Source organism: Narcine bancroftii, chromosome 1, assembly GCF_036971445.1.
Source record: "Narcine bancroftii isolate sNarBan1 chromosome 1, sNarBan1.hap1, whole genome shotgun sequence".
In the NCBI taxonomy this organism is placed as follows: domain Eukaryota; kingdom Metazoa; phylum Chordata; class Chondrichthyes; order Torpediniformes; family Narcinidae; genus Narcine; species Narcine bancroftii.
In genome coordinates this window covers 424173440-424189779 of record NC_091469.1, presented here as the reverse complement: position 1 = coordinate 424189779, position 16340 = coordinate 424173440, and the positions used below count along the sequence as shown (strand labels likewise).

The following is a 16340-nucleotide window of genomic DNA, read 5'->3' as shown; positions in this document are numbered from 1 at the left end:
AGCGAGTTACATTCTGACACCATCTAGCATTGTAATCGTAATAGCTTAGCTTCATGGCTACCTTGGTTTTATCCTGTCAGAGACATCCTCCCACCATTCCCTACCCTCTCAACAGTTTGACAGGCTTTTCTTTAAAAAAAAACCACAAAAACTCATTCCCAGTTTGACCTAAAATGTCATTTTAATTTCCCTTCCCACAAATGTGTTCAGTTGGTTATATTAAAATGAAGCCATAAACAATAATGGAGACTTGGTAAAAAGTGAACAGAGCATACACATAACAAATTCAATTCTCAATCTTATTGCAATTTTAAACAGCATCAGGAGTTTCAGAGATGAATTCTCAACACCTAACAGGAGAAATGTTAACTGCTCTGAATTATTCTCAGCAATGACCTAGAATCACCAGGTTTCTTCAATTTCTGCTTACGTTGGATGCAAGTAACAAAAAACACAGGGACAGCCACGGTAATATTCCAGAACTACAAGTATTCAAATAAATGTCTGCTTGCTCCCTAGGCTGTCTTTCTTCAAAAGAAATGTCAGCGACATGCGAATGCAGCTGGCAGTGTGAAAAACAATTGGAAATATTGTAATATAGTATCGCACTTTGTCATATCTTTGCTTATTACAAATTGCTTTTTTTAAAAATATTTGACACCTACAAGTATCTGCTGAAGAAAAAAATAATTATTATCTTTAAGTAACTTTTCTTTCTTAATGAAGTTATTTGATACAAATCACCTACTTGGTCTCCAGATGCATGTGGCTGATGGGAGTGTGCCATGATATAAACCTTCATGCCATTTTCCAAATAGTCGATTCATGACTTCCCCATTTTGGTTTATTATGATCCCTTCAACCTCATTAACATTTGAATTCCAGTACTTTGCCTAAAATATCAAAGAAAAATTATAAATAGATGCATCAGCGTTATGGACACTAAAAGGAATCTAATATTAAAACTGTTATAAACGATGAAGGTAAATCTGACAGGTCTGATATTTAGTTGCTGGTTTTTTTTCCAAGAATTAAACTTAACTATTCTTGCAATGACTGCAGTTTTAAAATGAAGCATTAGCTTTGATTTGATATTTTAGCCAAATTCAATAATGTCAACATTCACTACTTCATGACATTTCAAATCAATTGAGTAAAGGGATTTACAGACTTATTCACTCTTCTTTACAACCAATTATCTTGTAATAACAGGATTATTCACAGAAACAAACTTATCTGCCCAGTGTGAAGGGCCTTCTTCTATATGTCTAAATTTAATTTCATAAATTTAAAAGCTTCACATTTCTGGCTGATGGCTGCAAGACAGGTTGTTTCGCTGAAAGGTTACAATGATCTGCTTCACACTTTAAACATCTTCTTCATGAGAGAGCATGTTCAGGAGGACTCTTAGAGTAACAAGCTTTCAGTGACTTCAGAGCTTGAAGCAGAAAAATGAAGTTTTAAAGTAAATATCACTGTCAGGAAAATTAACAGCCCAGGAACTACAGAAAGGTTGAAGTCTGCAGTACAAGAATATCCTTATTAGCTTTTTAAATTTAGATATGCCATAGTCAAGACTATATCAAGTAGTTTCAGCTGCTTTTAAGCCCTGAGCAGCAGGTTGGGACAAGCATTGCCAAGCGAGCTCTGCACTGGGAAATTATTGACAAGATAGGATACTTGTGATTCTAGACAATGACAATCACCTTTTTGCCTGGAGGTTATTCACCCAACTGCATTCACATTTTTCAAAAAGTTGAAGGAGCTTAAACAAAGCGAGCAGTACAAAAGTAGGCCAATGTCATCTGAAATGGTTTGCAAAAACTAAATATAGGCTTGTCCTAGTGAACACTTAAAGGACACATCCACAGCTCACATTCATACACATCTGATTCAGAATAATTCTTTAAAAGACAAACTAATTTTAGAAAATGTTAGCTTGCCTCTTTTCCAAATGAGAACATTTTCATACCTTCATAAATGTCAGCTTGCACTGGCAAACATTTCCTGCTGTATTTTTAATGAGAATCTCTCCATAATGTTCTATCCACCTCTGTCCACTGAGAATATTGTGTATACATGAAGTTACTTTATTCCACTCATAATGGTCTCCATATCTAAGGAGAAAAATGCAAGCTTGAATTTTTTTAAGCAGGCCTACAGAAATATATTTCGTACATTTAATCGATTTGAGTCAAATCCACTGAATAACTTCAAGTTTTTTTGAGAAGTGGGGACTCGAAAGGCCAACATGGCCTGTTTCCGCTCCGTAAATGGTTATATGGTTATATGGTTAAGTACTTAATACAACTGAAAGCTACTGTGGCAAATCACTGATTGTATATGTTTGTCTGTTTGGGCACACCCATTGGCCAATTGTGCCTGTGGCTCCTCCCACAGTCTCCAGAATGTTCCACAGCCCCTTCCCCCAAACAGTCGAGCAGCATGGATGTGCTTTTGTTCTAAAGCTAAATAAAAGCCAATCTCTTCAGTCTTTTGGAGTTATTGATGATGTGCCAATTATATTAGGTTTTGTTTTATAATGGAGCAGATCGTGAAGCCAGAGAAGCTGGAAATTGACCCCCAGTCATCTGAGGCATTCCTGCAGGCATCTTCAGCCACTGTGTGGTCAGAGACTGACAAATTACAGTTACTCCACCCATGAGTCGGCACCCTGGTGTACTCGATGATCAGGGACACCACGTCATATCAGGAGGCCATGGACATTCTAAAGGGCCAGTACCTACGAAAGATTAACAAGTCTACACCAGGCATCTCCTGGAGACCTTCACTGATCACTCCACACCACCCACTATGCACCAGGGCCATGGCACATTGTCTCACCCCCAACAGGGGACATACCAGACTCGTTGCCTCATACCCACCAGTGCCACATCGATGACTGCATACAGGTGCCCCAGATTGCCCAGGTCTCTGCAACTGCATTGCAACCACAGCCCGAATTACAATGGCCACAGTGAAAAACCCGACCACCTGATAGACTCACTTTATAATTGTATCATCACCACTTCACCTCACTGGACTCTTTTAAAAAAAAGGTGAATGTGGTAAACCACTGGATGTGTATGTTTGTCTGTTTGGTCACACCCATTGGCTAACTGCACCTGTGGCTCCTCCCACAGGCTCCAGAATGTTCCACAGCCCCTAACCAGTGCAGAAAAGTTGAGCAGCATGGATGTGCTTTTGTTCTAAAGCTAATAAAAGCCAATCTGTTTGTTCAACTTCAGTCCTTTGGAGTTATTGATGGTGCAACAGCTACTTCAAACAAGCTTGGTCAGAAATGTTGGGGAAAAATATCTGCCATCTGTGAAATAGGGTGGCCTTTCTAAAGGAGGACATGGTTAAAAGTTTATCATGGCCTCCTTTGGAATGGCCACCCTAAATAGCACCCACAAAGCAAAGGCTCTGACCTGTGAAACATTCTCTTCTTTTCCTAATCTGAGGATAATGCTGGCTGGTAAATCAAGAAAGAAATTGTGGTCCTTGCTAAATCATTAATGGAATATCAGAAAATCCTAATTATAGTAATCAGTGTTGATTAACCATCACTAGACAGGATTAAGCATTAGGAAAAGTTAAATAGAGGTAAACAACTAACTCTATGAGTTATGTGAGTTGTGGAAGGGGGGAGGGGGAGAAGAGGAGTGAAGAAAAAAGTAGTCAGGTAAAATGGGTGGTAGAGAGAAAGAAGTGGTATCGTACACCAAGAGTTGCAATACAAATTGCACCATGAATATATACAGAACATCCACCACACATCTTTCTTTTGAAGCTTTTCCCCCAATTTGGGCTGGAAATCTGTAGATTAGTTCTAAATATGTCAGCTTTCACACATGTTGACTTCAATCTTAAAAATATTCAGAAGAGAAAAAAATTGAATCCTGATAAATCTCATGCCAACTGGAGAAAGCATTTAAAGGAAGTGCCAAAACAGTAGCTTCATGTGTTTAATAGCACAGGAACCAGCAACCAATGAACCAGATGCAGAACCATTGTGATTAGTGAACAGAGAGTAGATTTAAAAAAAAAAGTAAAACATGAAAGTTTGCAGACACCGTGGTTGAAGTTAAATCACAACGTTGGAGAAACTCAGCAGGTCAAACAGTGTCCTTTATATAGGATAAAAAAAATACATAACTAACATTTTGGGCTTTAGCCCTTCATTAAGATGTGGAAAAATGTCGGCAGGCTTCCGAATAAAAGGGGAAGGGGAGAGGCGTGGTTGCCAAGGCAGGAGGTGATAGGTGAAGTGAGAGAGGGCACAGCAGCAAGCAAGGGGAGGAGGGATGGCTAGGTGAATAGAAAGGGAAGGGGGTGGGAAACGAAGCAGGGTGGGGGAAAAAGACAGTAGGTTAGCAGAAACCGGAAAAGTCGATGTGAATGCTATCTGGCTGGAGAATGAATTTTCAGAGGTTTAACAGATGAGATCAATCAAATGCAAACAGCCTGGGTGCATAACTGTTCTTACAGTCCAAAGGTTTTGCCCATATCAGAGAACCTGTCAACAGCAGGTTGCAGGCATCCACGCTGAGCTGCAGGACTGCAGCCTTCACAAACAGTAGGCCCCGTATAATGATCGCTTTTGTCTTAGCTCATCATGGAAGGCAAAATGAAGCAGGAATGAGAAGAAACTGTGAAACAACATGGGGCAGAGCATTACGCACCTTGCTTCATTTACAATTGGTTACTGAATGAAGACCAGCTTTTCATTCATTATAAATGCCCTTGCACCACTGTGTAAAGATTTTGCAAGAATCAGCTGAATAGATAGACAACCAAGCTCTTTTGAGAAGAGGCAAAATCCTGAGCAGCAGGCTGCCAAATTTGGTACATGATTTTATAAAATTGAAAAAGGACACGCTTCACTCCTTTTTGTCTCCTTTGGAGAGGACAATGTCCAGAGTGGACCTTTCCAAGTAAATAGATTCACTCAGGATAAATTCACAAATGCATACATCAGGATAAAAAAAAAATAAAGGCTTTATTCCCATGATATTATGCATTGCACACATTATACACTGGTCTCTCCTGTATTTTGATAGCATTTTTACAATCTTTATAAGCATTTTTTATCACTGATCTGTGTGTATATGGTTGTCTTCAATACAACTTCATTGAAAAGATCCCCCTTGACTCGATCGATGATCCAGCACTTCAATAGCATGAGATGTATTTCTGTATTTCTTAACTTGAAATTTTACTTTGCCATATAAAAAGTGAGAACTCTGAATGCAGCATATTTTTAATGTTCAGGAATATCTTGTCAGCACCAAGTCGAAATGATGCCATTTAACATTTAATGTGTCATTTCTCCACCATGTTAGAATTTCCGGCATTACATGAAAGGATGTTTGAACAACAGAGTTCAAGAATATTGATCATTATCACCCCAAATCCATAGTTATCGCAATCATGAATGTCAGACTAGATTTAATATTGTATCAGTATTCAATATTGAAATTTCTTGGAATTTGAAATCAGCTTCTCTAGACATTAATTGGCACTATCTTTCATACCATTTTCCTTCTGAGCACAGATGTTGACATCAGCAAATGAATCCTTTCTGCAATACAACTCGAGCATCATAATGAACATGGACACAGCACTGGACCTTCACAGGGTGACACTTCATCTTCATTAGCAAAACCTACATCGTGACTTCTTTTGCCACATCAGTTCCCTTCTGAAGCCTACATTGGAAGGCAGTTTCCAAGTGAGATAAAATGGTAAATCTAAGTGTGTGAGTTTATTAGTCAGCTATTTCCTTCAATTCCACATAGTCACATCTTAGGTCAAAGTAAAACAAAAATTAGAAGAGAAAGCTAACACTGAAGCAAGATTTATTTAACCCTCTTTATTCATAGGGTCATTTGTGTACACAGAAAAAGATCTCGAACAAAAAGCTGTTTGAAGCCACCTCAGGACCTTCTACTTTTGCCTGCATTTCATGAAGCACAGGTGCCCGTGGAGCAGAACCTAACTTACATTATGCTGTTTGCCCTTTAGATCATAAAGCCTGAATCCAAACTGGTGAGAAAGTGTAGCTTCTTACAGAGAGCATCCTGGACAAAGCTGTTAACTGCATATTGCTGGAGCATGAGAATCTTTCTCAGACAGGGCTAGGTTTTCTGATTCTTCAACTAAAAGTATTATGAAGGAATTGGGAATGCAATTTAATATCAAGCAAAGAACCACGTGACACAGTGGAGTCCATTTGACCAATGAAAACATTCTCAATGAGCATTAAAGGACACAAATTAAATTATTCAATTTAAATAGATTCTTATCGAGTCTGGATTATTTTTAAGTGTAGCTCAATACCCTCTGTATTTTTTCCTTGTCAAGTGAAGACCAATGGATCAGTAGAAAACCAGTTAAAGCTTTTATCTGCCTTGTTCCCAGTAGGAAGAAATAGTTAGCCAGCAAGAAGCAGGAACATTGAGCCATCAGGACAGAATCATCTCAGCTGCCTCTTCTCAATGGCTAAACAGCAACTGCATTGTAGATTGTGTTCTGCTGCATGCAGATGGTCATGACCACCACACATCAATTCCATGAGAAATGCTTCATTAAAGCCTCTGTCCATCAAGGCAAATTGTGAAGCTATCTTTTCAAATTTGGTTGTTGGCAGAAATGTGCATCAATCTTGCATTAACTGCCTGTGGGATGTAATGTGCCCACAATAGATTCAATCTCAGAGCAAAAAACTCACCCTAACATCATCTTGCATCTTATCTTAGCAAGGTTAAATGAACAATTGGAAATTGTTCAACCATTTTGCCTGCACATTAAAGTGACCCCCAAACTCAGGTCTTTGAGCTGCAGTGCACAGATGATGCATGCACATGTACATTCAGAGGCAGAGTTCCAGATTATTGTCAAAGATGGGTTCAGCACTTATCCACAAAACAAAAGTCTTCTGCCATCCTTCCCTCTAAAACAAAACAAATGCCTGGTCATAAACACACATAACACCCAAGAAAATAGCATCATGCAACATTTGGGCACCATAGTTAATATAGCAGTTAGTGCAACACTATTACTGTGGCAGCGAACTGGGTTATAAACCAACGCAGACTCTAAGGAGTTTGTACATTCTCCCTGTATCTATGTAGGTTTCCTCCACGTGCTCCAATGTCCTCCCATCCTTTAAAATGTATGGAGATTATAGGTTAATTTTGGTATTTGGGCGACAAAGGGTTGTAGGCCAGAAGGGCCTGTTACTGTGCTGTATGTCAAAATTAAATTAACATGGAACAGGCCCTTTGGTCTAATTCTTCCATGTTAGCCATGGGCTAGTCTCATTTGCCTGCATTTGGTCCATATCCTAAGCCTTTCCTATCCAGACATCTGTTGTCCAAATATCTTTGGAAAGTTTTCATTTTCCCACCTTCTATATTGAGCCATTTTTGGCCACGTTTCAGATATGGACTACTCCCTGATAGTGGAGAAGGCCAAGGGATGGAATGGGAAAGGTACTTGAAATGGGATGCAACTAGGAGCTCAAGACAGCCATTGTGGACAGAGATGAGATCTCCTGCTAAACTGCACTTCTTTGCTGCCAGAGCAAGTCCCAAGATAAACTAGAAGAACAACACCTCATTTTCCACCAGGACAGCCTACATTTTTTTCCCCCAGATATCAAGCCCCTTCTCTCCCAACCTATTTCTATTCTTCTCCCTTTCCCCACCCTCCAACGCCCTCTCAGCCCCCACCCTCCCATATGTCCCCCAGTGGATTCTCTCCCCACTTCAGTTTCATCTAATCTATTAGACCTTGATTGTTGACATCAGATTTTAGCACATGGCAGCGAAAATCTTGAATCCACTTGTCAGGTGGCAGGCAGCCTTCACCCACCCCATCCTGCACGACTCATCTTCCTCCACTTCATCCTTCTATTTCTCTTGCCTCTTTCCCCTGCCAATCAACAGTCTTTGGCATCTTTCACTCCCTCCCTGATTCACTCACCCTTCATTTGTGATAGTCCAACCCCTCCTACCACATATTCATTACACTTTCTCCTCCCTGAACTGTCTCGTCGCAATCAACAGTCTTTGGCATCTTTCACCCCCTCCCTGATTCACTCACCCCTCATTTGTGATAGTCCAACCCCTCCTACCACATATTCATTACACTTTCTCCTCCCTGCACTGTCTCGTTGCAGGACTCCAGCTGAAACTGCGCGACCCACCGAGTTCCTCCAGCAGATTTATTGTGCTCTAGGTTCCAGTATCTGCAATTTTTTTTTATGTCCCCAGGAAACAAAAATCATTCGACATGGCAGCGAAAATCTTGAATCCACTTGTCAGGTGGCAGGTAGGTCTTGTCTGAATGGCAGAGGAGGGTACCAATGCCCAAAATATCCACTTATCTGGCAAAGCAAGTGGCTCCTGTCCCACACCTGGACAGCAAAGGACATACATCAGGGTGCTCTCTATCAACTGTAGTTCGGCATTCAACATCATCAGCAGGCAAACTCCAAGATCTAGGTTTCAACACCACACCATGTAATTGGACTTCCTCACCTCCAGACCACAATCAGTGAAGATTGGTAAGAATATCTCCTCCATAATGTCTATCAGTACAGAGCGCCACAGAGCTGCCTTCTTAGCCACCTGCTCTACTCACTTTACACCTATGACTGTGTAGCTCAGTATGAAAATAACACCATTTGCTGACAATAACTCAGTAGCTCAGTATGAAAATAACACCATTCTACAAATATGCTGACAATAACTTGGTAGTGGATTGTATAAAAAGGGGTGGTGAGTCAGCATACAGGAGGGAAACTGAAATCATGGCTGAATGGTGTACTAACAACAACTTCACACTCAATGTCACTGAAACTAAGGAGTGGGACTTCAGGAGGAGAAAACCAGAAGTGTACAATCACTGGGGGAAATCAGAGGTCAAGAGGGTGAACAAATTTAAATTCTTCTGAGTCACTATTTCCGACCCAACCAATGCATCGTGAAGAAAGCACATCAATGCCTCTACTTCCTCAGGAGTTTCTGGGGTTTGATATGACAATGGAAACCCTGGCAAACTTCTACAGATGTGTGGTGGAAAATGCACTGACCTGTTGCATCACGGTCTAGAATGGGGCAGCAATATCTCTGAGCAGAAAGCCCTGCAAAAATTAGTGGACACAAAGGCAAAATTCTCCCCACCATCGAGAATATCTACATGGAGCACTGTTGTTGGAGAGCAGCGGCAGCGATCATCCACACTATCCAGGACATGCCCTGTTCTCACTGCTGCCATCAGGAAAGAGGTACAGGCACTACAAGACTCGCACCACCAGGTTCAGGAACAATTACTACAGATCCACCATGCGACTCCTAAACAACAAACTCAATCAGAGACTCCTTCAAGGACTCTCACTTTACATATTATTTATTATTGAAGATGTATTTTCTGTGTTGCACATTCGTTTGCACTTCCTTCTTGCTTATATTTTTCTTTTTTGTATATGTACCTTTTCTTAAGTAGTTTTGTTTGCACTCTCAATAAGTATAAATTCTGCCTGTCCCCAGGAGAAAGAATCTTAGGATTGGATGTCATGCAAGTACTCTGACAATAAATCTGACCTTTGAACATTGAATATATGGCAGATCCTGTGGCTTTCACAATGAGCTCTTCAGTCAATTTAGAATGAAAAGACCTTGAAAGGAAGCAAGTTAGTGCCACCTTAGAGATTGACTCAGAGAAATCTCCAGAATGGATATACTTCTGGCAAAGGCATAATATCAGGTAGCGATGATTGACTGAATCCAAAAATTAGGGGTACAAAACTTGCAAGTGGGTTCGAGAAGAGAAACAATTTTGGGGCCGTCCTCCTACTTCCGAGCAGTTGATCCAATGTTAAATTTATAGATCAGCACTTCTTCGATTTCAATGCCTGACTCAGCAGAAGGTAGTGAGAATGTCAGAGGAACATTTATCCCCCAAAACATTTTGTCTATGGAAATAATCAGATTAACTGTCTGAAAATTATCTCAATTCTTAATGCATGGAGGTGTGCTTCATGTCTTTAAACCTGAAAGAATGGTTGATCAATTTATTAATAATAATGTCATTAGTACTTGAAATGTACGAGAAAGTGCATGAAGCCAGAGACAATTACAGTGCTAGTTAGAGGCTAAAGAGAAAGCTTTCCTGGAACTAATTATCTTTGCATTACTTTACTTGGCTTTAAATCAATATAAACCCACTTAGTTGTTTCGCTACAACAGAATTCTACCTATAATGGTACTTACGTTGGAAGAGTTACATGAATCGTGCCAACTGGAACAATCTCCATCGATTTACCCCAAAACTTGTTTTTCCACCTCACATCTAATGGGGAAGAAAATAACACTTAAAAAAGCATCTTCCTATTAAATATTTTTAACTTGTGTAAGGACATTGACCTGCAATCAAAATTATTTTTCACATTTTTAACTGTACTACATTGCAGTATATTTTGGAGTTGTTCAGTAATACAATAGGTACGTAGCATTTCAACACCAAGATAAATGAAAACTGCTCACGTTCTTCTTGGTCATATCAGAAACCGATCTATCTAAAATCTGGATAAGAATGTCCATTTCTAATCCAGGAAGGACAAATACCACTATTTTAGGAAATTTACACATTACTGCTATTCTAGAGGATGAAAAGACAATTACGGACTCAGTGCTTAGACAGCAAATTTCCTACCTTGCCAGAAAGAAAAATTCTTTGATACAGCATGACATGCAGAAATTGGAGGGTGATGGCTAACCTAAAAAAAAATGTAGAAAATTCCATAATCTTGTTCAGAAGAGTTAGTTACTCTTAGTTAATCTTAAAATTGCAATGAAAAAGTGTAACATTTACAAATGCACCTTTTCATAATTAACCACTTGTCGGAGTTTTTTTTTGCTCATATCTTGATGAAAGGCTGAGGCTCAAAACATTGGGTCTGTATATTTGGCATATAAAGAATGCTGCTTGACTGACTGACTTTCTACAGAATTTTTGCGCAAACTACAATCACAGTGACTACAGACTTTCTTGTTTATAACTTTGGAGTCTATAGCCCTGCTGTGGTTTCCTCCCATTAACCACCTGCATTGGGAAACAACTAGTTTGATCCTTCAAACCCACAATTTATTTATTTTGAGGGAGAATGTCCCTGGTCAGAGGATTGGAAATTTGTCAGAACCCAAGCCCCTACAGATGCACTCCTATTCCTAGTGGGTCTGTGACAGCCAAACAAAGGTGGGAGAGGTGACAATGTATTACTAATTTTGAGACTTCTCTTGAAATTCCAATAGCACGTAATTTTAAATAATTTCAAGTGTCCCAGAAGTTGAGAGAGCAGCCAAAGAAGAGACTGAATCTTCCAGTAAAAGTGAAATCTACTTCTATGTCACCCTCCCAGCTCTATTTGGAATATAATAGTTGCAAGAATACCCTTTCTCTGGATCTATCCTGCAATGCTTGCTCCCTTTGAAGCAGCAGTTCATCAGTCAAAGCTAAGTTCCGATGCTATCAGAGCCCCCCCTCAGTGGGTGGAAGTTTGGCCTATTCCAAAACACTTTGGTTGGCAGAGCAGACCAATGTGAATTAAGCAAGTTGAATCTGAAGCAATGGGTATCCGAGGCAACACGATCACAGGAATGCACTCGAATGTATGATTTCTGAAAAAAATGTTGACAGTAGCCTGAGATATCGTCATGTTGATAAATAATAATTCATACATCATGAATTCACAAAAACAAATAGTTTAAAAACTCCATATTATTCTCAGGATACACGAGAGACTGCAGATGTTGGAATTTGTAGCAAAACACAATCTGCTGGGTGAACTCAACAAGTCATGAAGCATCAGTGGGGAAAAGTCTTGATGGTTTCCAGACTGAAGCATCAAACATTCTTCTTCTGCCACTGATGCTGGTCAACCCACCGATTTTTTTTCCAGCAGATTTTATTTTGCCCTAGTTTATTCTCACTCTTTTCTCAATGTTGCCAGGGCCTGTGCAATAAATAGGTGTTAGGGATGCAACCATTCAATGAAAACGCTTAGTATTTTTAATGTCATTACCTGTTCAGCAATAAACTGGAAACCTTTCTCTTTCCTCGTACATTCATAGGTCTCCCCAAGAATTGGGTTAAATGGCTTACTTCCAGCTCTGTAATATGAAGATGCATACGCTGAAACTGCAAAGGCTGCCACAAAAGCCTATGGGAATACAAGAGATAGATGACATTCTGCTTCAAGTGATAGAATAAGAACAAAAGAACACACAATTGTTGCTGAGTTGCAAGAAGTAGAACTTGCTAGTCCCTTACTTCAGGCCATGCTAAGCCTGCTCACTGAACAGGTGTATGGACGGTTGGCATAGTGATTAGTGCAATGCCTTTACAGCGCCAGTGATCGGGACCGGGGTTTAAGGAGCTTGTATGTTCTCCGTGTCTGTGAGGGGTTTTCTCTGGGGGCTCCGATTTCCTCCCACCGCTTGAAATAGTGACTAATGGGGAGGGGGGGGGTAGGTTAATTGGGTGTAAATTGGCAGCACTGGCTTGTGAGCCAAAATGGCCTGTTACTATGCTGTATGTCCAAATAAAAAAATTAAAAACAACCACATGGACATAATAACCTGTGATTTGACTTTACGAACCCAAATGTGACAAATGATATTTTTCTGTTACTGTTAGAACATAATAGAAATATTAAATAAAAAAAACAATATTTATAAAAGCTGACAAAGAGAAACAAGTTTTACAATTACTGACTGCAAAAAAATATTTAGTCACTGGTGAAACAGCATTTGCGGTCTATTTCTTAATGCCCATAAGAAGGGGAAGACCACATACTGAGCCACCAGGCAGACATTTGAGGATCATGATTCTAGCAATGTTAAATAAAAATATGCAACCACACATTTTTTAATGTGTATAACATACAACTTGAGAAATAAATTGGATCTATGCTTTGTATTTATGGATGTGACAATTGTGATGTAATATTTGTAGATGTATTTGGGAGGTAAATTGGTAAAATTAGAGTAGGTTACATACATACACACACATTTTAAAACATATTATTTGAAATACTGAAGAATTCATATTTAGTGACTTTACAGAAACTATGGAAAATGCTATGCACATTTCACAACTAGGTGCTAATTGAAATTATGTCATGAAATGAATGGACTGGAGACAGGTCATCTACGTTGAACACTTTTACAAGACTTCTGACCTATCTGCAAAGTGCTCACTCAAAGGTCATTGAGAGGTTTGTTTACCTAAAACAACAGATGAGAGCAGAAGACTAACTCCTATTGTTTGCTGGAGAAGGGGGGAGGTGGGGGTTGCAAGTGAGAGAGACTGAAGAGTCACAGCTGAAACAAGCAGGAGAAGCTGGTTGGAACTGAAACAGAAACTCCAGAGTGGCAGATGGCTGGAAGTGCTATCTGTCTGATGTTTCTCTTGGAATAAGTGGAACAGAAAGGAACTCTGTAGTAGTCTGAAAGAAAGAGGTTATCATCTGGAGAACCCTGGGCCAAGTTTCATCAGCAAGACATTGAGGTGACTAATGGTGGTACCTCAGTTGTGGAAATACTGAAACAACACATCTCTCTCTGAAAAACTACAAAGAACCTTCCTGAGCGGTAAACATTTACCTTTCAAGCACCAAAGCCTGGTGAACTTTATACATGTTAAATTCTGTGCACAGGATAAGAATTGCCTGCAACCAGTGAACTTGGAAGAATGAGAAGTGTGATTGAACTGTGAACCAAATAACTTTTATTAAATTTACATACATGTGTGCTTAGAATTAGAAGGGGGTTAAGTTGTGTTAGTTAAGTTAATAGAGATAAGTTAAAGTTTGATTCTGTTTTCATGTTTAAAGATAATTAAAAACAACTTTTGTTTAAGTAACTCCTTGTCTTGGTGAATGTCTTGCTGCTGGTTTTTGGGGTCCTTTGGGCTTGTAACACAATAAACTATTTTATCTCAATTGGCGAGATGACATTTTAAGTACTGTAGACCATATTTTCCTCCTTATTTAAGGGAACATGACTGGACTGGCACCTAGTCCAGTATGCACCAGATCACAAGATATAGGCCCATCGAATTGAATCTGCTCTGCTATTCTAATCATGAGCTGATAGTGGGGCATTTAGCATTTAGCCCCACTCCCCATCTGTCTTCCTGTAACCCTTGATGCCCTAAGCAAATACCCAGCACCTGTCAATCTCTGTCTTAACTACACTCAACGACCTCACTTCCAAATCCACCTGTAGCGACAAGTTCCACAGACTCACGACCCTGTGGCTAAAGAAATTTTTCCGGATATCTGTTTTAAATTGAAGCCCTTTTATCCTGAAATTATGCCCTCTTGTCCTAGAATCGCATACCATGGAAAATATCTTTGCACATCTACTCTGTCCAGGTGTTTCAGCATTTGAAATGCCTCTATGAGGTACCCCCTCATCCTTCTGCACTCCATGTACAAGCTAAGATCCGACAATCATTCCTCATATGCTAACCCTTTCTTTCCTGGTATCATTCTAGTAAATCTTCACTGAACCCACTCCAACACCAGCATGTCTCTTCTCAAATATGGCACCCAAAACTGTATACAATTTTCCAAGTGAGGTCTCACCAGTACTTTAATGAATCTCAACATTATATCCCCACTCTTGTATGCTATTTGTCTAGAAAGGAGGACTAAAAAAAGGGAAATTTGAATCCTTTTGTACCTCAGAACTTTGAATTTTCTCCCCATTTAAATAAGTCTGTCTGACTATTTCTTCTACCACAGTGCTTGACTGTACAATTTCCAAAATTGTATTTCATCTCTCACTTCTTTACCCATTCTCCGAATCTATCCAAGTCTCTCTGCAGCCTTTTGGTATCCTCAGCACCACCTCACCTAACATATATTTTAGAGTCATCTAAAACTTTAGCCACAAAACCATCTATTTAATAACCCAAAATCAGTTATATATAATGTTAAAAAAAAGCAGCCCCAACACTGATCCCCGCAGAACACCACTGGTAACAAACCAGAATAGGATCCATGGCCCTACCAGCCAATCCTCTACCCATGCTAGTATCATTCCAATAATTCCAAGGGCTCTCATCTTATTTACCAGCCTTATGTGTGACACCTTGTTGAAGTCCTTTTGAAAGTCCAAATACACATCAACTACATCTCCCCTGTCTATCCTACTTGTCATCTCTTAAAAAAAAAATGCAATAGGTTTGTCAGGCATGATTTTCCTTTAAGAAAACCATGCTGACTTGGACTTATCCTTTCATACACCTCCAGGTATTCTGTAATCTCATCTTTGACAATCAACTCCAACAGCTTCCCAACCGTGACGTCAGGCTCATAAGTCTATAATTTCCTTTCTGCTGCTTCATTCATTTCTTAAACAGCGGAGTGACATTTGCGATTCTTAAGTCACCAGAACCATGCCAGACTCCATTGAATCTTGGAAGATCATTACCATTGCCTCCACTATCTCTACAGCTACCTCAAAACCTGAGGGTACATTCCATCCATTTTGGCAGACTTATCTACCATTTAGCTTCCCAAGTACCTTCAATAGACAATAGACAATAGGAGCTGGAGTACGCCCTTCGGCCCGTCGAGCCAGCACCGCCATTTTACAGATCATGGCTGATCACTACCATCAGTACCCCTTTCCAGCCTTATCCCCATAACCCTTAACTCCTTTGCCCACTAGAGTCTTATCTAACTCTCTTTTGAACATAATCAGCGAATCTGCCTCTACCACCCTCTGTGGCAGAGCATTCCACAGATTCACACTTCTCTGGGTAAAAAAATGTTTTCTCATCTCCGTCCTAAAGGGCCTACCCTGTATTCTTAAACTATGCCCTCTAGTCCTCGTCTCCCCCATCATTCTTTGGCTTGGCTTCGTGGACGAAGATTTATGGAGGGGGTAAAAGTTCAGCTGCAGGTCGTTTGTGGCTGACAAGTCCGATGCGGGACAGGCAGACACGGTTGCAGCGGCTGCAGGGGAAAATTGGTTGGTTGGGGTTGGGTGTTGGGTTTTTCCTCCTTTGCCTTTTGTCAGTGAGGTGGGCTCTGCGGTCTTCTTCACAGGAGGTTGCTGCCCGCCAAACTGTGAGGCGCCAAGATGCACGGTTTGAGGCGATATCAGCCCACTGGCGGTGGTCAATGTGGCAGGCACCAAGAGATTTCTTTAGGCAGTCCTTGTACCTTTTCTTTGGTGCACCTCTGTCACGGTGGCCAGTGGAGAGCTCGCCATATAACACGATCTTGGGAAGGCGATGGTACTCCATTCTGGAGACGT

The 16340-nt window shown here is 40.2% G+C and overlaps 1 protein-coding gene across 3 annotated transcripts in view; it reads right to left on the bottom strand.

Moving 5' to 3' along the window:
• osbpl3b (oxysterol binding protein-like 3b) overlaps positions 1-16340 on the bottom strand; it is a 175045-nt gene that overhangs the window by 31860 nt on the left and 126845 nt on the right. For all 3 annotated transcript variants that reach the window (XM_069914157.1, XM_069914155.1, XM_069914156.1), the window contains 5 exons: positions 12092-12229; positions 10723-10786; positions 10281-10359; positions 1973-2117; positions 749-893 (listed from right to left, as the gene is read on the bottom strand). In XM_069914157.1, the coding sequence (XP_069770258.1) occupies positions 749-893; positions 1973-2117; positions 10281-10359; positions 10723-10786; positions 12092-12229 (571 nt within the window). The remainder of the gene's footprint in view (positions 1-748; positions 894-1972; positions 2118-10280; positions 10360-10722; positions 10787-12091; positions 12230-16340) is intronic.